Source organism: Marmota marmota, unplaced genomic scaffold, assembly GCF_001458135.2.
Source record: "Marmota marmota marmota unplaced genomic scaffold, marMar, whole genome shotgun sequence".
NCBI classification, from domain to species: domain Eukaryota; kingdom Metazoa; phylum Chordata; class Mammalia; order Rodentia; family Sciuridae; genus Marmota; species Marmota marmota.
This window is the reverse complement of record NW_026006439.1, coordinates 133061-156033: the sequence shown is the minus strand read 5'-3', so window position 1 is coordinate 156033 and position 22973 is coordinate 133061. Positions and strand designations below refer to the sequence as shown.

Sequence of the window (22973 nt, the reverse complement as noted above, 5' to 3'; positions counted from 1 at the left end):
GCATATCAGGTTACTTTATCTATGTGGGTTTGTCTGTGTTTTCTTTTTCATTCATCTTCAGGTCTGTTTTGGTGCCAATGTAATGCTGGGTTTTTTTGGTTTTTTTTAGTAAAGCTCTGTGATATAATTGGATATCTGGTACTGTGAAGCTCTCAGCATCACTCTTCTGGTTCAGGATACATTTGGATGTTCTATGTCACTTCTTTGTCAAAATGAATTTGAGAAATGTGTTTTGTCTGTGTGTTATGAAGAATGTCTGTGAAGGATGTCATTGATATTTTGACTGGGATTGTACTGAGTCTGTTCACTGGTTAAGGTAGTATGACAATTGGGATAATATTAATTTTGCTTTTTCAAGAATATTGAAAGTATTTCCACTTCTTAAGATTGTCTTCGATTTGTTTAACTTCACCATTTTATAATTTTCATTGTTGAGGTTTTTTTCATCTCCTAAGTTAGATATTTTCCAAAGTATTTTCTTTAGGGTTTTTTGAATGAGACATTTTTCAATTGTTTTGAAGAGGGTTTGCTATTGCATTATAGGACTCCAATTGGTTTATGTATTATTTTCTTTTATCATCTCTTTTAGTAGATTTGTTATCAGCACTATAAATTTTCTGATGGAGCATTTTAAATCATCTAAGTAAAATGTTCATGTCATCAGTAAACAGAGGCAGCAGGACTTCTTTTTCCTTTGTGTATGAAATTAGTTTCTTCTCTTGTTTGCTCTTGCTGGGGATTCAAGGAGTGGTGAAAGTTTACTTCCTTGTTTTGTTTTTGTTTTTAGAAAAAAATGTTTCAACTTTTTTTAATTCAGTTTGATGTTGGCATTTGGTTTCTCCTTCTATCACTAGTCTCTCTGGTCTTTTTAACCTGAATGGGTGCTGAGTGTTGTGAACAGGCTTTTCTGAATCTACTGATTATATCATAGTATTTTTGTAGTTGAATTTGTTTATACAGTAAATTTTGTATGTGTGTGTGTGTGTATGCATGCATGCATGTGCGCATATGTATATATGTACACATATATGTACTTAAATTTTTTTTTAGAATTGGGAATTGAACCAAGGCATGATTTTCTAATTAGGTTCATGTGCCACTATCCACTTTTTAATTTTTTTCATATTTTTGTAAATGCACTATACTATTACAGAACAATGGATTTATTGTTACATATTCACATATGAATCTAATATAAAAATAAGCAATATTATACCCCAGTGTTTCCCCTTTTTTTCCTTCCCTCCCCCAGGTCCTTTTACTCCTTTTTTATTTCTTCTTTTTAGATATATGTGACAGTAGAGTACATTTGGAGATATTATATATGGATGAGATATACCTTATTCTAATTAGGATCCCATTCATGTGGTTGTATATGGTGTGGAATTTCACTGGTCATGAATTCATATATACACATAGAAAAGTTATGTCCAGTTCATTCTCATGTCTTTCCTATTCTCATGCTGCTCCCTTATCTTACCTCTTTGTATACTCCAATGAACTTCAGTTATTTCCTCCCTGTCCCTTATTGTATATTAGCATCCTCATATAAAAGAAAATATTTGGCCTTTGGTTTTGGGGATTGACTTATTTCACTTAGCTTGATAGTCCCTAGTTCCATCAATGTATTGCAAAATGCCTTAATTTGATTTTTCTTTAAGGCTCAATAATGTTCTATTGTGTATATATAACCATATATTCTTTTGGATATTTGATTTTAAGAGAGACTAGGATGAAGGGTCAGAAGCTTGGAAGAGAAAAGCTATTGGTATGATTCTTCTAATTCCCAGGTGTCCTTATGGAGAATAAAATTGACACTTTAACCCCAGGCCATCTGTTCAAAACTACAACAGTACATCTCAAGTAGGGTACATGACAGTCTCTTGGAGAGCTCACTCAAACTCAGACTTCTGGGCCTCAACTCAGAGTGTCTGACTCAGGGCCCAGGGGTGGCCCTTGATTATTTCTTACAGGCCCCCAGGGTTTGCTCAAGTTCCTGGTCTAAACACTTCCAACTGATGGCCCTGGTCTAGAAATTTCAGGGGCAGTGAAGGTGACATAAGGTCCTCCTGGGGTCCAGTCTTCACCTTCTTTCCCTACCTTTTTTCCCAGTGCCCTACAGAGAAACCTACTGTAGCTCCTACTTAGATCACACCTGCATATGTCCATGATAAATTGGGGCACGTGGGATCTTCCAGTCTCAAGGGCCTTCCACAGTTTCAGATTTTTTTCCCTGAAGACTGAAAGCCCTATCTCTGTACTTCAACCACTGTCTACATATCAGTTTTTAGAATCTCATCTTTTGGATTGTTGATTTCCATGTGAATTTTAGAACATGGTTTACTCTTAGAATTCCACACTGCATTTTCATGATATTTTATCCAGGACTTTGTGGACACAGGATGTTGCTGATGACAATGGGATTCCTCTTTTTCCCTTTTATGAAAGGAAGCTACCAGTCTGGGACTAACTCCTTGAGTGTCAAGGAGGAGCCAAACATATGGGCCCTTTTGGGTTCCTAGGACTACTCTGAAAAATAATACTTACCGGGTGTCCTAAAAAATCAATTTATTGTACCACAGTTGTGGAGTCTAGGAGTCCAAACTGAATTATTATAAGGTATCTGCTCTGAAAGGTCTAGGGGAGGATTTTTCCTTGTCTCCTCTAGCTTTCAGTAGTTGTAGGAAATCCTTGGCATACCTTGACGTGTAGATTCATCTCTCCTTTTTCTGTCATGATTATCACATATTATTCTCTCTGCACAGGTATACTTGTCCAAATTTCCTCTTCTAAGGTCATGAATCATTAGATTATAGCCCACTCTAATTGACTATGGACTCATACAACATTTTTATGCGCAAAAACCTCATTTCCAGATGAGATAATAAGCTGATATGCTGGGAAAGACATGACTATTCAACCCAGAGCATGTATTGAGCACTTAATGTGCCCTATTCCCTGTATTTCCCATGGCAGCACTGTGAGGTACACACAGGCATCACTCACACTGAATAAACCAGGATATGAAGCTCAGTAAAGTTGTGCTCCAGCCAGAAGCACTTGGAACACACAAGGTTGTAGTCACAGTGTAGCTGTAGCATTGGTCCACCTGTCCATTGAAAGAATCAAAGGCCAAATAATCTTTATGATATGTGGATACTAACAAATAATCAGGAGGGAGAAGGAAGTATACACCCCTGCACCTGTGTAGACATGGGACTGCTTCCCAGAAATAGTCCCAGAGGACTTCAGATGTTTTAGTAGCTGCCTCTTTGAGAATCTTAGAGCAGGAATTGATGCATAAAATAACAATGCTCAAATTTACTCATCAATTATCCCAAAAGTTACAATATTACTCTTCTAAATTTAGATTACTAGAATTTCATTGAACATCCTATGCGGGTTTATAGTATGGAATTAAAAAAATGTGAGCATTTTGTGAGCTTGTTGAGCACTTATGGAAGTAAATACAATGCCTTGCTGTACCTTTTGATCACTAGCACCCTGCAGAGTTGCTACAGGGTGTAAGCACTCCATAATCAGTGTTTCTTCACAAACCATTATCTGTATAAAAGGGCTACTTTGAAAATAGAAAAGAATCATTTGTTGAAACATGAACCTATAGACATGATGTAAAAGGGAGTTTTTTAAAAAGGAATTTGGAGTCATCATCAGTGATAGAGAAGACTTGCAGACTCCAGGTGTTACCTGATCCAGCTCCAGGCTCCTCATTACTGGAAAACCAGTAGTCAGGAGATGTGAATTAGTGGGAAAGAAATCAGGTTTACTGAAGATCCAGCACACTGGTAGAGGGAGGGTGCTGTCATCCTCATAGTGTCCTCTTGGGAATCTCAGGGACACAAAGGATTTTTGTAGGGAGAGAAAGATGGGATTGTGAGGCAGTGGGAGAGGTCTCTTTAAGCAGAACTTTTGTCATTGAGGGTGTGTTTCCTTTTCTTTCTCTCTGAATGGACCATCACAATGGAGCTTGACTTTCTGGGGCTAGTACCTATACTTTTTTTGAATCAACATATTTCTTTCTGCATGGTAAATGTCACAGAAATTTGCTTGTTTTGTGTTGGTATATAGCTAAAGACTAAGAAGAGGCATGACACATTCTGATTTTATCTGAGAATCACCAGATGTTCTGGGTTTTGTAAATATAAAGGAACATTATACAGCAGTTCACATCTTAATCAGTTAGCCACAGCTTCTCTCCAAAATTTAGAAACTTGGGTGGAAGAGAGGGTGTAACTCTGTGGGGGTGCACAGGAGGAAAGCTGAAGTAACTACCTAGGACAGCTCCCAGTGGTGATGTCCTCCCCACCTTTTTTTTTTAAAGAGAGAGAGAGAGAGAGAAAGAGAGAGAGAGAGAGAGAGAGAGAGAGAGAGAGAATTTTTAATATTTATTTTTTAGTTCTCGGTAGACACAACATCTTTGTTTGTATGTGGTGCTGAGGATCGAATCCGGGCCGCACACATGCCAGGCAAGCGTGCTACCGCTTGAGCCACATCCCCAGCCCCTCCCCACCTTTTTCATTGATATTTTTTAATGAATCCAGAGGCACTTTACCATACAACTGAACTTATATATTTTTAATTTTAAAAACATTTTTGTTCCAATCTCTCATTAAGTTGTTGAAACTTGCCTCAAAGTTGAGATATTCTGTCTCTGCCTACTGAATAGATGAGGTGACAAGTATACACCACTGCACCTGGATAAGGGTGGCAACTGTTACACAGAAGCAGCCCTTATTTTTTATTTTTTATTTTTAATATATTGTTATTAAAATGTTTAAACACTCACAAAAGTACATGGAATACCATCCCACCCTTTTCTGTTATCACACTGTTTAAAAACTTAGATCTAAAGTACTAAATATGGAAGGATAACTCTTGACCAGGCCAGCATATGATGAAATGTACAGTATGGATTAAAAAAAAAAAACTTTTAATTTAAAGAAATGTACAAGCTTTTGAATTTTTCTCAAAATGAACCTTTTTTCATATGTACTTTATTATGGATAGAAGAGGAATGATGTAAATGACAAGAAGAGCTCATGGAAAAACAGGAGGTGAACTTTTAGCAGATTCTGGATGGGGGGCCAAGGTAAATACAAATGACATTTAATCTCAACTCAGTAAGAATTAAAAACTTTCTGCTTCATGTAAGCAGGGTTACATTCCCAAGAGGCTGGACTGTGGTACCTGGAGTCTTCTGTACCATCCTGGATGACATCACCTGCCAGCCCAACCCCATCCTGGAAGGGCATCCAGCAGCAGGTAAGGAAGGCTCTAGGGTGACCAGGGGGAGTGGGAGGTGTTTCATTCTTTGTCAAAAGAAGTTCCAGGGGACCAGCACAGTGTTGCTGAGGAAGGTTGGGGTGAGAAGGAAATGAGCAGAGGAAGTGGAGTCTGGGTGTTTTTGGGGGCAGCAGCTTTTCAGAGGTGATAGCATGCCAAGCTTGGGAACTGGGAGGGCTTCAGGGTGTGGGAAGCACACTTGGACTGGAATAAAGGAGAGATTTCTTACATAAATAAGTGTCCTGAAGCGGTGTCATTTGAAGTCAAGGTTCAGAACATGAGCTGCCAGTGGTTGTGTTTCCTCTGAAGAAGAACTTGCAGGTTTTTAGTGCAGGTCTGTACTTCACCTGATTAGTCTCAGGAGTGGTTATTTTCTTCTTCACTGATCGTTCATCCCAGTTCAACTGAATGGTAGTGGTCCACTCTTTTGTATGCTAAAGATGTCCACATCCATGCACAACTTAATGTTGCCAGAAACATTTTGTGTACTTCTTTCTTGACTTTTATTTGGTCTTTCCCAATAAGCAGAGTAGCTGTCCAATGTTGTTTATTAAAATGGTCCTCAGTGTCTATACAGACATTTAGACCACTGTAGATCCTTTTTGAAGTGCGTGATGAGATGACTTTGAGTCCAAATAGAATTCACACATGTGCAATTAAGTACTCAAAAGTATTTTGAGCCTGAGGGGGGACCATGACATTCTCAAGTAGGAAAGAAAAAGGATACTGCAGTATGATCCTTCAAGATATCTCTGAACAGAAAAGCATTATATGTTGAGAAAAAAATTAGCTATATATTGAGATTTGTGTGTATCTTTTCTAGGTAGAAGAATCTAGAATTGTTTTAATTTAGCCTTGATCTGTTAGTACTGTAATAATGATGAGGACATTGCCTTGCCTTTCCTTATCTTTCTTGCTTCCAGTTTCCTTCTGTATATAAACTTAAAAAAAAAGTCGAGTGTGAGTGAAGTTCTTATTTTCTCTCTCCTTCTTTTGTAAATGATGTTTATATTTTGACCAGTAGAAACTTAGATGTATCAGAGTTGTACATATTCGTGGTAGTTAAATATCTTAACATGGTTATTCTAGCTCATTCTGTTTGTGCTCAGTTTTGATAAATGTATCCCTGTTGTCTGAATGCTTAGTAACACATTGTGGTTGGTATTAGAAGTGTATGGAAATAGCAGCACCGTTGCCTCTGATCCTTGGCCTGGTAGTTTTCAGGGCTTGCTTGCTGAGTAGGAGAAGTTTTACGAGCCTCAAGTCAGTGAACTGGTTTCTTGTGAAGAATATTTCCTGATAGGGTTGCACTCTAAATTCCATTTCTGTGTATGACAGGTTGTGTTGATGGGATGGGACACCAAGTATAATGGGAAGAGTGGTGCTCCAATGCTAAGGGAATGACTCCTAGAAACATCAGTTCTCACACTCAAACCAAGTGTGATCTTGCAGGTGCTGGAGAGAGAATCTGAGGCTGACCATGAATCAGTGGATTGGAGACACTTGGAGACCCTGCTTCAAGCTAGGAGGCACTGGTTTGCAGTTGAGCAGAAATGCAGTGTGGGCTCTGGTTCAACATCCACTTGGCAGACTCCATCACCAGTGCTTAAGGATGGAAGAGAGCCCCCCGATCTGGATTCTGCTTGACTCCAGGGGAATGACACAAATTGGAGGTTAGTTGTGGCCTACATGATGGGGAAGTGTACTCCTGAATATTGCTACTGGGAGGACCACCTGCCTTCTTCATGCACCACAGGGCTTTGGATGCCTGGAAGCCCTGGGATGTGTGTCTAGGTATTAGGGAGCAGCAGGAAAGTGGGAGGCAGTGGGAGCTTCCAGAAAGGGGAATTGGTAAAATGCAGGGCCCTGTCAGGACAGCGTTCTTGTGGGGATTAGGCTGGGAGTGCTGGGAGGGGAAGCAGTGGGAGGCAGTGCAGGGGCTACTGGCTGAGGAGTAGCAGTTTGAGTCTGGTCATTGGCTGATTGATCTTTGAAGAGGTTATAGAATGCCAAGCCTGGGGACACACACCAGTAGGGATGTGTGTCCTCAAGGATGTAGGGCCTGTACCTGGGGGTGAGGTAGGGTTATTACATGGAGGAGGAAGTGTTTTATTGTGACTGATTGTGGGCATTGGTTAGAGAGAAACTTCCTTTTGTTATTAAGCATATTGAAATAGCAAATATGAAATCCGGGTTCTGAAAATCATGTAGCACTTTTTTCCTCAATGAGGAGTCTCCTGCAAACTTGTGACTTTTTCACCGTAGTCAATAGGTCATAGCTGGTTGGTAGGGTTTCATTGTTTTGTATACCAGTGACTCCTATAATTTAAAACAAGCTTACCTTGCCCAAAGCTCTTTTTGTATCTCTTCTGGTACTTTGAATTTTATTTTACCTTTGCCAATAAACAGTGTCTTTCCACTGACATTTGTCATCAAGTTGTGCAGGCTGAGTACTCAGTAACTTTGCTGTCTGTCCCATTCAATGTTTTAAGCTCATCCATCTTAAAAACTACCTTACCACTGAAAAGCTGAATATCCAGGTGTCCTGGTGTAAATGCCAGTGTGTTGCACTTTGTACCCTCAACCCCTGACAACCACAGCATGCCAAGATGGAGGATCCTATCTTGGTTAGACCTACAGCTTCAGGAGCAAAGCCTCTTCCCTTTTTGTGCTTGAAGGGAAGAAGGAACTCTCAATGCTGGCTGCTGGCTTGGATCAGGGAGGCCCAGCAATTGAGAAGCAAGATATCACAGGAGCTAGAACAGTGTCTGGATCTTCTAAGAGACCCTGCAGTGTAGGCCCCTCCCTCAAATTTCACAGGTTGCTTCTCTAGGAGCTCAGGTGTATGCCTGAAGCAAGTGAGATTGATCAGCAACGTGAAGTGGACCTTCTCAAAATCACAAGTAGAAAGAGAAAAAGGAAAGACCATCTAAGATCAATGTTGTTAAGAAACAGATGCCTAGGGGCTGGGGTTGTGGCTCAGCGGTAGAGCACTCGGCTTGCACATGTGAGACCCTGCGTTTGATCCTCAGCACCACATAAAAATAAATAAGTGAAATAAAGGTATTGTGCACAACTACAAGTAAAAAATATTTTTTTTAAAAAAAAAGAAAGAAACAGATGCTTAGTGCTAGTCTGACTTACTCATATATTGAGGTTTGGGGTTGAGAGAACAGGAAGTTGTTCTGACCAAGGAAGTAGAAGCTGTGAATGGATGGGGTCTTCAGATTTTTGAAAAAGTAGAATTGTCTGGTGATTGGTCTTGGCTAACACCATGCACCCCATTTTCCAAGAACAGGCCTTATGATGATGACCCTGGTAGGTGATCACTGTGTGTGTGAGTATTGCATATCGTGACATCAACTCTGCTGCTGGTGACATCAGCATTCTGCTCATGGGCCATTATCAATGTGTGCCTCTTTGGTAGCTCTGTTTGGAGATGTGGAAGTTCCTGCAGTACTGTTTTCTAGTCAAGACATGATGTTGTTGGTCCTGGTGCATCAGTAGCTGATCAGAGCAGACTGTGTACTTGCATCTGTATTGGAGAACCAGCCTTTGAACATGGACTTGAGGATATTTAAGGAAGGAAGCTGTGACATACAGCAGAATTTGAGCAAAAACAAAGATGGCAAAATGGTTATTGATATTGTACTTGGGATAGATATTTCAAAATCCAATAATCTAATAGATGTGAAAACCATGACTGATGTGAAGAAAGTGAGGAGTTCTGGGATTCTTCTGAGAGAGTGCCAGTAGCCCTCCACTCACTCACTGCACTCTGTACTGCCTTCTGGTGAATTATGAATGAACTCTCTCCATAGCCTCAGTTGATACATGTGCAATGTTTCTTTCCTCTGGCACTTAAATCATCTGATGTTTTTTATTTATTTATTTATTTTTTCATCTGATGTTTTTTAGGACATAAATATTGTTTTTAATTTATTCCTCATTGAGAGAGAATTCTCAGAAACTTCAGGGCATTTTTATATATTCCAAAGTACATTTCATCCTATAGCTACTGCTTTACCCTCTTACATCTTTGTAACCAGTCAGGTGGCTCATCACTGTGTGATCCTCTTTCTACTTTTTTGTGATCTCTGTTTGTTCTTCATTTTTCTCTCTAGCTTTTTCATAGGGTATAAAACATTCAACCCTTTGCATTCTGTGTCTGATTATGTCACTGATCATGTCATTCCTTTTTCCGTTCATAACTTTGCTGGACATAGCAGTCTTGGTTGGTAAGTATATACTTTCAAAGCTTGGAATACTTTATTCCAAACCCCCTTGATTTTAGAGTCTGAAGTGACAACTTTGAAGCGAAGCTTATAAACGTAAATTAAATTTATACAAATATAATTTTATATAAATGTGACCTAATGTTTTTCGTGTGTATGTTTTACTGTTTTTCTTTATTTCCATTGTTAGGTCCTTTGATTATAATATGTCTTTCAGAGCTGCTTTTTATCTTAATATTTTTTCTTTGGGATTCTGTATGTATAGTGTATGTATATGTCTATCTTATTTTTAATGTTTGAATTTTCTTTTAGTGTTATTTTATTCAAAAGGTTAACACCATTAGCCTGAATCTCTATGTTCTTCTCCACCTTTGTCCAAGATTTTCTATTTGACCTTGAGCCCAAAGCAGTGGTGTTTGCCAACCATGTACTGAAAGTTTTAAAAATGTAAGCAAAAATAAACTTTCCTTCTTAAAATTGTTGTATGGTATATTAGTCATATTAATAGATAATTATTAACAGGGAAGGAGATACTTTTTAATCAAAATTTTGAGCTTTTGTTTTTTTTCAGTTTATTCATTTCCAGGTTTTAAGGCAATTTTGAAGTGGAACTTAATGTATCTCAATTTTATATATTAAGATTTACATTTTCATTTATACCGGTTTTGCTTCAGTGTTGAGTTTCTCTTCAAAGTCAAATTAGAAAAAATTGATTGAGACTATAAATTTGATCCATTAGATTCTCCAGGAAATATTCTTATTAATATGCATAAGCTTATCTCAAATGATTTGGAAAGTTCTTCAGGCTGGGCCACTTGATTTGAAAAGAAGGAAAATTTAAATTAAAAGTTTCAAGTTATAAATACATTTTGGAACCAACTCATATCCTTCTCAGCTATATTGGTGTTTATATATTGTGACTTGTTAACCACCTGTGGGAAATTTCACTGAGCTGTTCCAATTATTATCTTGCAACTGTTGTTTTAATATTAAGTGATATTTTTCTCAAGACAAATCATAAGTATGTTTTCCACTGATATTTTGTAGCCATATTCACTACAGTTTTTAAATAACAGATACTTTTACCTCTAAATCTATTTTCTGACAGGGTACAGTAAGCAAATATTTTGTGGATTTGTATGGAAAATTAAATAACTCTACCCAATGGAAATATAAACATTTGACCTTGTATCTGAATCAAAAACATCAAGGTATGTTTCTATTGTAGATGTAATAAAATAAGATTTGGAATCACTCCTTCTTCATACTTATAAACCATTCTTTTAAAAATGATTGTAGTAGAGTGACATGAATTTAATGAAATTCTTAAAACTATATGAGCATCTCAATTACAGTTGAATGGCATTCCCTTGTCCCTCATTAATACTTGACCATATGACACAGAATGAGAATTCAGTAATGAACCTTCCTATGGTTGGAATAATGATTGATATTAGTGTAGAAACAGGATCTGTCCTTGAACCATAAATGCTCTTCAGCAGGGAGTAAATGCTCATATAATTAAATACCCATAACTATAAGCTATCATAACTTCTATATTATGATATGTAAGTAAGTCATTTTATGTTGCCTTTATAAGGCATATGGGTACGGTTACTTTTATAGTTTTCTATTTTTTGATTCTTATTCCTTTGTTATTCAGAAAGTTTTTCCTTGGAACCTATTTTTGCATTCAGCATTATTTTGGATGCTGGAAAATATATAATAGCATTTTTATTTGGTATTTAATATTTTTTACTTTTAATATTGGACAGGTTGTCTATCTCTTTTTGTTTTAGAACATGAATATATCTGTAGGGATATCAAATTGGAGTTAAAATAAATAAAGGACCCAAACAAAAAGCACTTAAGTTAGAAAACCACAAGCCATTATATAAAGAGCATAAATCATGCTGTCTTTAGTTAAGTGCGTCCACATTTAGGTGGTCAGGGGCTCACCCTGCTTATGAATAGGTTGAGTTCTTTTGTGAGTCTTGAGTGTCGTAATCAATCAATCTATCTATCTATCTATCTATCTATCTATCTATCTATCTATATGTCTATGATTAGTACTGTAATATATATATGCAGAAATACTTATACATACATGTTTATGTATGGAATAGGGCTTCCAAGAGACAGAGTATCATAAAATGATTATAGATATTTGTAGATTTTTAAGCTGAAACATAATCAGTTCCCACTGGCTATTATTTTTTTTCAACATTTTAAAAATTTGTGCATTATAATTGTACATAACAAGGATTTGTGTTATATATTTATACATGCACAAAATTTAACAATATAATTTGGCCAATATTGCTTCCCAGCACTTCTTCCCTCCCTGCGTACCTCTAAACCCTTGGTCTTTTTCTTTAATTATCTCCCTTTGATTTTCCTGAGATCATCCCCCACACCTTTCTATTTCTTTTTCCATTCTAGTTTGCACATATCAGAGAAAGCATATGATCCTTGATCTTCTAAGTTTGACTTATTTTGTTTAATATTATGGTCTCCACCCATTTTCCTGCAGATGACATAATTTCATTTATTTTATGGCTGAATAAAGTTTCATATTATCTCACTTCTTTTTGAATTCCTAGCATTAGGCACACAGGGAAGCTAGTGTTAGTTCATCATATTGATGATAGTAATAGCACAGCCCTCCTTTCTTGTTCGCCTCCAGTTTTGGTGTTCCTCATGTGTGCTTGCCATGATCCTTGTGGGTGATCTTTCATCCTTGTGGTGGAATAGTATAACTTGCTGTAAGGATGAAGGATACTAAGCCAGAGAAGGAAACAGATGGCTGTGGAGGGAACTCCATTAGTTTGACTCCATGTCCATCATCTGTTTTCCTTGAGAAGCGTGGGTGCCAATTTCAAGCCAGAAAATGTCTGCAGTATGAGGATTGCCTTCATCTTATAAAATTTTATTCTTCCTGTCTGTATCACAGTATTTTTCACACGTGAACTATAATTCTGTATGTAGTATAATTTTGATAATTATTTGACTTTCTCATTTTTTTTCTGGTTGGGGATATGTTAGTATTGTAATAAGGTTTTTCATTAATGAAATAGGTGGCTTTGATCAGGTGATTTCTAATTCTGCTTTCATCTTTGATACACCTTTTAATCTTTTACAGTTCTTTGATATGTGTTTTTTTCCTGAGCACCTAAAAACACTTTTTATTCATTCTATTTAGTTGTACATGGCAGTGGAATGCTCTTTGACACATCATACATAAATGGAGTATAACTTCTCATTCTTCTGGTTGTACATGACTTAGACTCACACTGGTCATGTAGTCATATAGGCACATAGGGTAATTATGTCAGATCCATTCTGCTATTCTTACTACCTCCATTTTTCTTCCCCTCCCTTCACTCCCCTCTGCCTTATCCACAGTACCTCTGTTCTTCCCTAGGAACCCCAACCCTTATTTTCAATTAGCATCTTAAATTCAGTGAAAACATTCAGCCTTCGGTTTTTGATATTAGTTAATTTTGTTAAGCATGGTATTCTCCAGCTCCATTCATTTACCACCAAATTCCATAATTTCATTCTTATTTAAGGCTGAGCAATATCTGGTTCTGTATGTATTCCACATTTTCTTTATTCATTCATCTGTTGAAAATCACTTAGATAGGTTTCATAGTTTAGCTATAACATTTGATGTGGCTGCATCACTCTAGTTTTCTGACTTTAAATCCTTTGGGTATGAACTGAGAAGTGGGATAACTGGGTCAATTCCAAGTTTTCTGAGGACTCTCCATGCTGCCTTCCATAATGATAAATTGAAAATTTGCCTTCCCACGAGCAAAGTATGAGTGAACCTTTTTTCCTACATCCCCCCAACATTTATTTTTGCTTGAATTCTTGATAATTGCCATTCTGACTGAAGTGAGATGAGAAATCTCAATGTAGATTTGACTTGCATTTTTATAATTACTAGAGATGAACATTTTTCATATAGTTGTTGATTGTGTTTTTTTCTTCTGTGCAGTGTCTGTTCAGATCCTTAGTCCATTTATTGATTGGGTGGTTGTTATTGTTGTTGTTGTTATTATTATTAGTAGTAGTAGTAGTAGTATAAAGTTTTTGAGTTCTTCATATATCCTGGAGATTAATGCTGTAACTGAGGTGCAGGTGGTAAAGGTTTTCTCCTGTTCAGTAGGCTTTCTCTTCATATTATTGTTTCTTGTGCTGAGAAGAAGTTTAAAGGGTGGTTCTTTTATTCCATCCTATTTATTAATTCTCGATTTTACTTCTTGTGCTTTACGGGTGTTGTTAAGAAAATAAGTTCCTAAGCTTACATTCCTACTTTTTCTTCAGTTAGTTGCAGGGTCTCTATGTTCTAATGCCTAAGTCCTTGATCCACTTAGAATTTTGTGCAGGGTGAGAAGTAGGGGTTTAATTTCATTTTGCTACATGTGTATTTCAAGTTTTCCCAGCACCGTTTGTTGAAGATGCTATCTTTTCTCAAGTGTTTGTTTTGGGTGCTGTTTGATAATATTAGATAACTGTACTTATGTGGGGTTTTCTCTGTGTCTTCTCTTCTTTACCATGGTTCTAGTACCGATTGTGATGCCTCCTCCATCACTTTTCTTGCTAATGACTGCTTTACCTATTCTGATTCTCTAATATTTCCAAATGAGTTTTATGGGTGATTTTTCTATTTCTACAAAGGAACTCATTGGTATTTTTATAGGAATTGCGTTGAATCTGTATAGTACTTTGGGTAGTATGGTTAATTTGACAATATTAATTCTGCCTAAGATAGACAGAATTAGGGCATGGGAGATCTGTCCATCTTCAAAGGTCTTTAATTTCTTTCTTCAGTATTCTGTAGTTTTCATTGTAGAACTATTTCATACCTTTTCTTATATATTTTCCAAAGTATTCTATTGTTTTCTGAGGCTATTGTGAATGGGATATTTTTCTGATTTCTCTTTCAGTTCATTTGCCATTGATATATAGGTACATAAATTATTTATGGGTGTTAATAACCCAATGAATTTTGATGTATTGTATCCCTGTTCCCATTTATTTCTGAAAGATGCAGGGTTCCTCTGTGGCTTTTGGTTTCCTCAGTTGCAAAAACTTCTGCAGTCTGTTTGGAGCAAGCACCTGAGGTATGTAATGGCAAACCCTGAGGGAACACCAGAAATGAAGGCTAGAGTTGTTTACAGAAGGAGACAGTGCAGAGGTTGTGGGGGTTCTGGGCAGAGTAGCCACTGGGGACGATGATTTCTTCTGCTGCAAGTTGATCCATGTGTTGCACCACTTCTTCTCTGTTTCAGGTCATCTCCAAATAGCTCATCTCTTCTTCTCTGCTCAGTAATCTGGGTTGGGAGAAACGGAATCAGGATATTTTGGTACTACACTGGAAAGCCTAGGGTGATGGTTGTCACACTATTCTCCTTTTGCTTTTGAGTGGAACTGGTGGGCTGCTTACTCCCTCTTTGTGTTGAGCAGAGCTATGTCAGGGACTGGATGATGCAGAAGAGTGACACTAAAATTGCTTTTGGTGCAGTTATTCTGTTGCTTTCTTCTAATCTGTTGCTTTAAATTAAATGCATTCCTGAATTTTTCCAGATTTTTTTAATGGACATCTTAAGTCAGGGATCTCTTTTTCTGCCATTTACTGAATAAAGTAATAGGAAGAGTGCAGTATTTGTTTCCTGCTGTGGACATAGGCAGCTGTGCAATGGCAGAGAGGATGAGTCCTGCCCACCCAGGTCTGGGTGTGGGGGGTTCTAACCTGCCCGCCATTGAGGCGCACCTGATTCTGGTGGGTCATCTCACTCACTGTATGGGTCTTGGGGGGTCTCAGGGGAGTCCCACCCGGTTCTTGATGGGGTCTGTACAGAATACACAGGCGCTGATCACAGTACAGGGGGCGGACCATCCAGGAGCCAATCACCTAGGGCCATGCAGATTGTGGAATGTGCACTTGTGTTTATCATTGTCACCTGGCAACGACTATTTCGCCAGTTGGTTGGAAGAGCTGCTTAGCTAGGCCACATGACAGAGGTTGTTACCTAATTGTCTTTAGGATGGATAGAGCCTGGAGAAAGTTTGTTTATATAAGCCTGGGAATCAAGTTTTTCGGATACAACCCTCTTGGGAAGATCCACCAGGCTGCCAAAAATTGTGAACTGGGAAGAATTAAACGTTATCTGGGACGTGGATGTCATGTTGATAGCACCGATCATAAAAATAGGTAATAGGGTCTGGGAAGCCAGGGACTGAGGGGTAAGGGACCAATGGGCTGATGGAATTGAAGCCTGCTGCACCATCCAGGCTGTGCCAATAGGAGCAGAGCAGAAAGGATACCAGTTCTCCTTTCACCGGAATATTTGACTTTAATATCCTGTGGAGTCCTCAATATCCAGGACCTGCACACCTTGGAAGTTCTGTACCCAGGACTTCTAATGGGCAGCTAAACAAAACCAAATTTTTAACTGGTTTCCCAGACACTTAAAATTTCCCTATAAGGTCACTGATTTTTTTTTTTTAAAAAATAAATACATACAACAGGTTTTAATGTACACCTTTTCAAAAGCATTGAAAAATTTTCAGATGTAATCTATTACCTGTTGTGTCCTGAGAGCCTCACAAGAACTCTGAATTGGGAAGATGGCTCCCTGTTCTTTCTTCTTTTTTATATTTTTAAAATTCCTTCACACTAGTATATTTAGGGGTGTGTCTTCCACCTCTAAAAATAAGATTTTACTTATTTCTCACATGCTTCACTCACTAATTTATCAAATTCTTAGGATAACTCGGTGTCATCTTGATCATCAAACCATTTTCATAACAACAGTGTTGACAAGCCCTGAATTTTCTGCAAATACTTCATTAACTTCAGTTAGTGAAGTTAACTACTTTTAACTACCTTTCCACAGAGGACACTAGAGTTCACTAGCAGCTTTCACACTTTCCAAAACAACAAACACAGCATGCTTTTTCAATTTTGTTATCACTTTAGACTAAAGTAAAAAAGCATCTGCCAAAAGCTTCTCGCACAAAATTCCAAAATTGCTGATTCCACTGTTCCAGTACCCTTTCCTGTAGTTATCCATTACTGTGTATCTGTTCAAGCATGGAGAGTAGAGCATTGGTTGAGAGCATCTAGGCAGTGCAGGCTCTCAGTCACCAGGGCCAAGGGAGTAGCACACAAAGGATGCCTAGTCTGTACAGAGCTGCCTGCTGCTGCCCTAATGTAGCTTGCCCTACTCTGTTCTGAAGGGACTAAGAGTATCAAAGGTAGGCCCTGCTTGTGGTTTGTGCATTAGAATACTCATTGACCCCAAATGTGAGCTCTCTCTGTGGTTATCAATTTCACAAAAAAAAACAAATTAAAAATATCAGTACATTTTTTCGTTCCACACGCATTCATTTAGGGTCATGATGACACTAAGAAAATGTTTGCAGTGAACAAAGACTTGCCATTCTGTGTATCAAAATACATTATTAACTTTCACAAATTACTTGTTTGCCAATGGCCAAAAGATAAGTGACTGGAACAGGATAAAAAGAATACTCAAATATCTGGAAGAAGAGTAAAATGGAATTGGTAGGTAGTGGCATGCACAGTTTTAAATGTGGCACAGAAGTTATCATTAAATCATCTATTTGAGGAGCAATAAACAGCTCAAGCCATAATCAACAGCCCAATACCACTACTCTTCATCTTCAAAATATTGTAGCTGAGAAATTTATTTCATTTGTTAGACTTAAATTCCTTCTATTGCCAAGGACAAAAATATTTTTTCTGTGTTCATATGTCACTGTCACTTGAGCATCTGTAAAATTAGAGTATTTTATCTGATTTAAATTAGAATTCCAAGGTTGGAAATGTAGCTCAGTGTTAGAGCACTTTTTGCATGGCAAAGGAAAGGGTAAGGGTGCAATCCCCAGCAAAACAACAACAATAACATTGTCAGCATCATCAACATAATAAATTTTAACAAGAGAGGTAGGAAAAAAAGAAGTCTTCTTTCAAATTCATTATTTCTTAGAACACCTTTGCCAACATGAAGAAAGCATTTATGTTTTCTTCTAGTACATTTATATATAGATGTCCTATAGTGCATTTCATCTATTGTAGATATTACTACACATACATTTCTCATATATGTATATTTTATTTTAAATATGCAATTATAGGTTAATAATTTTGTTTTGGTGAGAATAGAAGAGAGCAAGTATAAAAGATTATTACTACTGAAAAAGTGTTGCTTTACTTTATAAAAGTTTCACATAAAAATACTAAACTTCTCAAATTTAGTATTTTTAAGTGAAACTTTTATAAAGTAAAGCATTAAAGAATTATTCTTTAATTCTATTCATTTGTACTCATAAAATGAATATGTTTTTAATGCACAAGAACTGCAAAGCTACTTATTTTGTATTTGACATATTCTACTATCTCAGAGAACTCTTACATAAAAACTTTCTAGGTGTGACCAGTTAATTAAAACTGAAGTGATAGGACTCAATTTCAAATGAAACAGTTCTTCCTCCTTTTCAATCATGCATTCATGGAGTTAAGAAATTGTAAACGTCCCTTGTGAAAAATTAAGACAGTATTAAATACTGAACATTGAAAATACCTGATTCATATATAAATCCCATATATATAAATACTGAATTAATTTAACCATACTAATTCATTTGGGTTCTTTTTCTTTTGGCATTAAGTTTGCTTTCGGTTCGGCCTTTTACTGTTATTATTCAGCATACTTTACCTATCATACTTTTAAAACTGAATTTAAATGCCATCCATGTCATGAGAACTGCCATAAATCTATTGTTTGTCTCACATTTCACTTAAGGTAAGGCACCATGAATTATGATGGTTCTTTATTTTGTTTATGAAGAAAAAATTAAATGCTGCCAATTATAGTTGTAATGCAGCCCGAATTATTAGTGGGATTGCATTGTCAGTGTTGTTAAAATGATAAGAAAAAAAAATCATCTTATACTCATTGAAATACATAGTTTTTAAAATATATTTTTAAAAATCACTACAATACTACTAACTTATCAATTGAAATACTCTTAGTTGATAAAAAGCAATAATATTGATTACAATAGCTACCAATTATGGATCTGTTGCTTGTGCTACAAACTCTTCAGATGTTTTACATAGATTCTCCATTAAGCATCCTGGTAGTATCCAGGGAGATACTCATTTTAATCTTTACTTTTTTAGGAAATTGAGGGAGAGTAAGACTGTGGGATAACTAGTACATCACAGAGCCTAAAGTAGAATTCAAACTGAAGATGAGCTAAATCTCAAGTCCATCTTCTTTCTAGGCAAGTGGGCTGCTCTGCTCTGGGGATGTGGTTCTGTGGTAGAGCCCTTCCTTACCTAGAATGCTTCAGGCCTGGGTTCCATCCCCAGCAATATGAAAACAAAGCAAACAAAAATAAGTAAAATCAATGGAACCAGGCACAGTCGCACATACCCATGATTCCAGTGACTTAAGATGCTGAGGCAAGAGCATTGGAAGTTTAAGACCACATGGGCAACTTATTGAGACCCTGCATCAAAATTGTTTATATAATAAAAATGTGCTTAGGATATGACTCTGTAGTTGAGTAACCCAGGGTGCAATCCCCAGCAGTATCAGAAACAAGAAATAAGAAGAAAATGTCAGTGGCATAGGCTGATCATTTATTAATAAAATAAGTAATGACAGCTACTAAATATTGTACCCTCTTCATAAAAAATAGAGGAATTATGAGCTATTTAATGTTTATAATTGCATAAATAGTTGTATATTTCAAAAGGTACCTTATGAATTCCTAATAAAGCTTCTTACTTGCACAGAACCCCTCTACATTATGCCTGTGCCTATGGCAATCCAGCAGTGGTGGCTCTTCTAGTGAAGAGGAAATGCAGTATCGACTTGTGTGACAGTGATGGCAACACACCATTGATGAAGGTAGATATAGCCAAGTGGTTTTGCAGGAAATGAATTTGATGAAATGCTTAGAAGAAAAATTGGTTAATGTCATTTAGTTATAACTAATGAGTAAAATGTGAAATATTTTTCTTGGATTTCCAAAATTTACAATCTATTTCTTGGTTAAAACCGACAGGCCCTACAATATGAGGAAGAGGAATGTGCAATTATTCTTCTAGAACATGGTGCCAATCCAAATGTTCACAACAACAAGGGTGAAACTCCACTCCACTATGTTATCTTTTATAGGAACACATTAATAGCAACAAAACTGCTTTCATCCAATGCAGATATTGAAGCCAAAAACACGGTATATACATCAATCAGCATTATTTTCAAAATATTTAAAATGTTTCTTAAAATTAACAGTAATGCATGTTAAAAAATACTGATTATAAGCAAATTTTCTTTTTATTAAAATACTAGCAAATGTTGGAAGTTCTCCTCGTATTCTTCCTTCTTCTTTTGTAGCTCATGTGTGTATTTAGTTTGCCTCAATCAGTTGATGCAGAAATCTGAACTTCAAGCTTCTGTGAAGGAACCTGATGCAGTCCCCTTAAGCCATAGTACTGTGTGGTGTGGTGTACATGGTTTGCCTCCCACATGCTGGGCACACATGTTCTTCAGTTTGCTACTGGCAACTGCAGCACTTACTCCAATCACCTACTTTTCCTCTATAAATGAAGTTACAACTCCTCTTTTTTAATATAGTGTGATAAAGATTTCATGGTGGTTTCTACTGATATACAAGAATATGGACTACATAATATATTATGAATCTCTTTGAAATGGGATTAAATTTTTGAATTTAGAATTTGGCAGTTAAATAGTTTTCTCTATATATACTATAAAAATCATGTTCCCACTGGAATTTTTGAAAGGCTGATTAGGTCACTCATTGCTAGAATGGGTAAATTATTGCTAGAAGTAGATAACTCATGGATTTCGCCAGCTGTACTATGTATCAGTCTTCAGCTTTGTTCCTTAAAAATGCAAATGTTTAGTATCTTTCATGATGCTACAAGTAATCTGTGTAGATCAGCATAAATCTTGTTGATACACAAAATTTCTGAATTAAATTTTGCCTAAAATTATAAGTAACTTTAAGTAGCAATTAAAGTGGATGAGAGTAAAAAGAATTTTGGAAAATAAGCAAAGCATTATGTTACCAGGATTGTCATTACAAGTGAGAATACATTTTCAATGTTATTTTTCTTAAGAGTTTATAGTTTTACATAGTAGTTGAATTCATTCCCCCAAAATCTTACATGCTTGGAATTCCAGTTGAGTCCTTGATTCCCTCTTTTCCATCTGTCTAGCCCTCCTCCTCCATTCTCCCCCTCCTATTCTCCTGGACCTCCTTTCACCTATTTATTTAATTTGGTTGATTCTTTTTACTTATACATAAGGGTGCAATTCCCTGTGGTATATTTATGTATGCATATAACATGAATTTTAAAGATTTCCTTTTTCATTGCCTTCCCTTTTTCATTCTCTCTGTGTTTCTCAATCTTCTTTTTCTACACTAATGATCTTCTTTACATCTTTTGATATTCTGTTCTTCATTTCTTTTTCTTTAATTAACTCCAGCTTCCACATATGAAACTTTTGACCTTTGAGTTTCTTATTTGACTTATTTCACTTAGCATGATATTCTTGGATACCAACTCATTTACCAACAAATGACATAATGTATTTTTATGGCTGAGTAATACTCCGTTGTATGTATGTATGCACCACAATTTCTTAATCCTTTCATCCATTCACAGGTACTTGGGTTAATTTCTTAATTTACCTGTTGTGAATTGTGCTACTGTAAACACACATGTGACTGTATTAATATACAGTTACACGTAAAATTTTGTTTTACTAATTTTGGGAAAATACTGAGGCATGGGATAGCTGTTTCATGTTGTGGTTCCCTTCTTAGATTTTGGGGAACCTCCAAACTGTTTTCCAGGGTGGTTGTACTAGTATGTAGTCCCACCAACAGTGTAAACGTGTGCCTTACCCCCACATTCTTTTTTTTTTTTTAAACCAGGGGGAGGGAGGGGGGGAGAGAGAGAGAGAGAGAGAGAGAGAGAGAGAGAGAGAGAGAGAATGAATTTTAATATTTATTATTATTATTTTTTTTTAGTTTTCAGCGGACACAACATCTTTGTTTGTGGTCCTGAGGATTGAACCCAGGCCACACGCATGCCTGGCGAGCGAGCTACTGCTTGAGCCACATCCCCAGCCCCACATTCTTACCAGTATATATTACTGTCTGTGTTCTTGATAATTACCATTGTGGCTGGAGTAAGATAGAGTCTTAGTGTAGTTTTTTTTTGCATTAACATAATTGCTAGAGATGTAGAAGACTTTTTCATATATAGTTTGGACATTTGTGTTTCTTTTGAGAAATTTCTGTTTAGTTCTTTTGCTCAGTTATTGACTGGGTGGTTTTTTTTGTTTGTTTGGAGTTTTTAAAAATATTTATGTTTTAATTGTTATTGGACACAATACATTGATTTTATTTATTTTATGTGCTGCTGAGGATCAAACCCAGCACCTCACATGTGCTAGGTGAGTGCTCTACCTCTGAACCATAATCCCAGCTCTGTGTTAGTTTTTTTTTTTTTTGAGTTGGTTATTTCTCTTTGTTAATCCCCTCTCAGTGGATTAGTTGGCAAAATTTTCTCCAGTTGCATAAAAATAATATATTTTTGTATTGACCTTTCTGACATGTAAGATAAATATCTTTCATCTTATAATAAGAGAAGACACAGGAACAATTATGAAAAAGCAAGATAGTTTACTCAGACTCTATCAGTTTTAAGCAGAAATTCCTTACATTGGAATCTGGGATTCTGATTTTATAAATAAAAAAGAATCAAGTGGACTTGTATAACATGGAGAAAAGTTCCATGTTGCTGGAAAGCTCTCAGAAATATATTCCTGTAACTTCAATTGTTCACATGTGAATATCTACAATGAAAAATCGGTGTCAAGTAGGTGTTAAGCAATGGTAAGGCTATTTCTGTACTACTGGACATACAATGCACAGTTGTGTAAATTTTCTCTAACAGTAAAGCAAGGAATCTTTTCTATGCAGCTTGGTATTTCAGGAAAAGTAGACGTTCTTCAGAATATGATTGATACACCCTACTAGTGAGTTGAGAATTTGGCTTGTTAATGAAATATAATACTTATATCCTTTACTAATATGTATTAGAGAATGGAGCTATTGGGATATAAAATACAGTTTATGTCCTCAAGATGCTCTTGGTTGAGGAGGGTGCATGTTACATAACTCCAAGATGCCATGATGAATGCTTGACAGCGGCAGAGATCCATGGAAACAGTAAATGTATGAAGCAGTTTTAGAAATGCTGGAGTTCATGTGGCCACTCTAGGCAGAGGAGAGGCATCTCAAAATGAAAGAGCAGCATTTATAGAAGCAGAATGGGAAGAGAGG

The 22973-nt window shown here is 36.7% G+C and overlaps 1 protein-coding gene across 1 annotated transcript in view; it reads left to right on the top strand.

Moving 5' to 3' along the window:
- LOC107133529 (ankyrin repeat domain-containing protein 26-like) overlaps positions 1–22973 on the top strand; it is a 141868-nt gene that overhangs the window by 61220 nt on the left and 57675 nt on the right. The window contains exons 5-8 of the mRNA XM_048797646.1: positions 5174–5283; positions 14596–14671; positions 19381–19495; positions 19653–19826. Of these exons, the coding sequence (XP_048653603.1) occupies positions 5174–5283; positions 14596–14671; positions 19381–19495; positions 19653–19826 (475 nt within the window). The remainder of the gene's footprint in view (positions 1–5173; positions 5284–14595; positions 14672–19380; positions 19496–19652; positions 19827–22973) is intronic.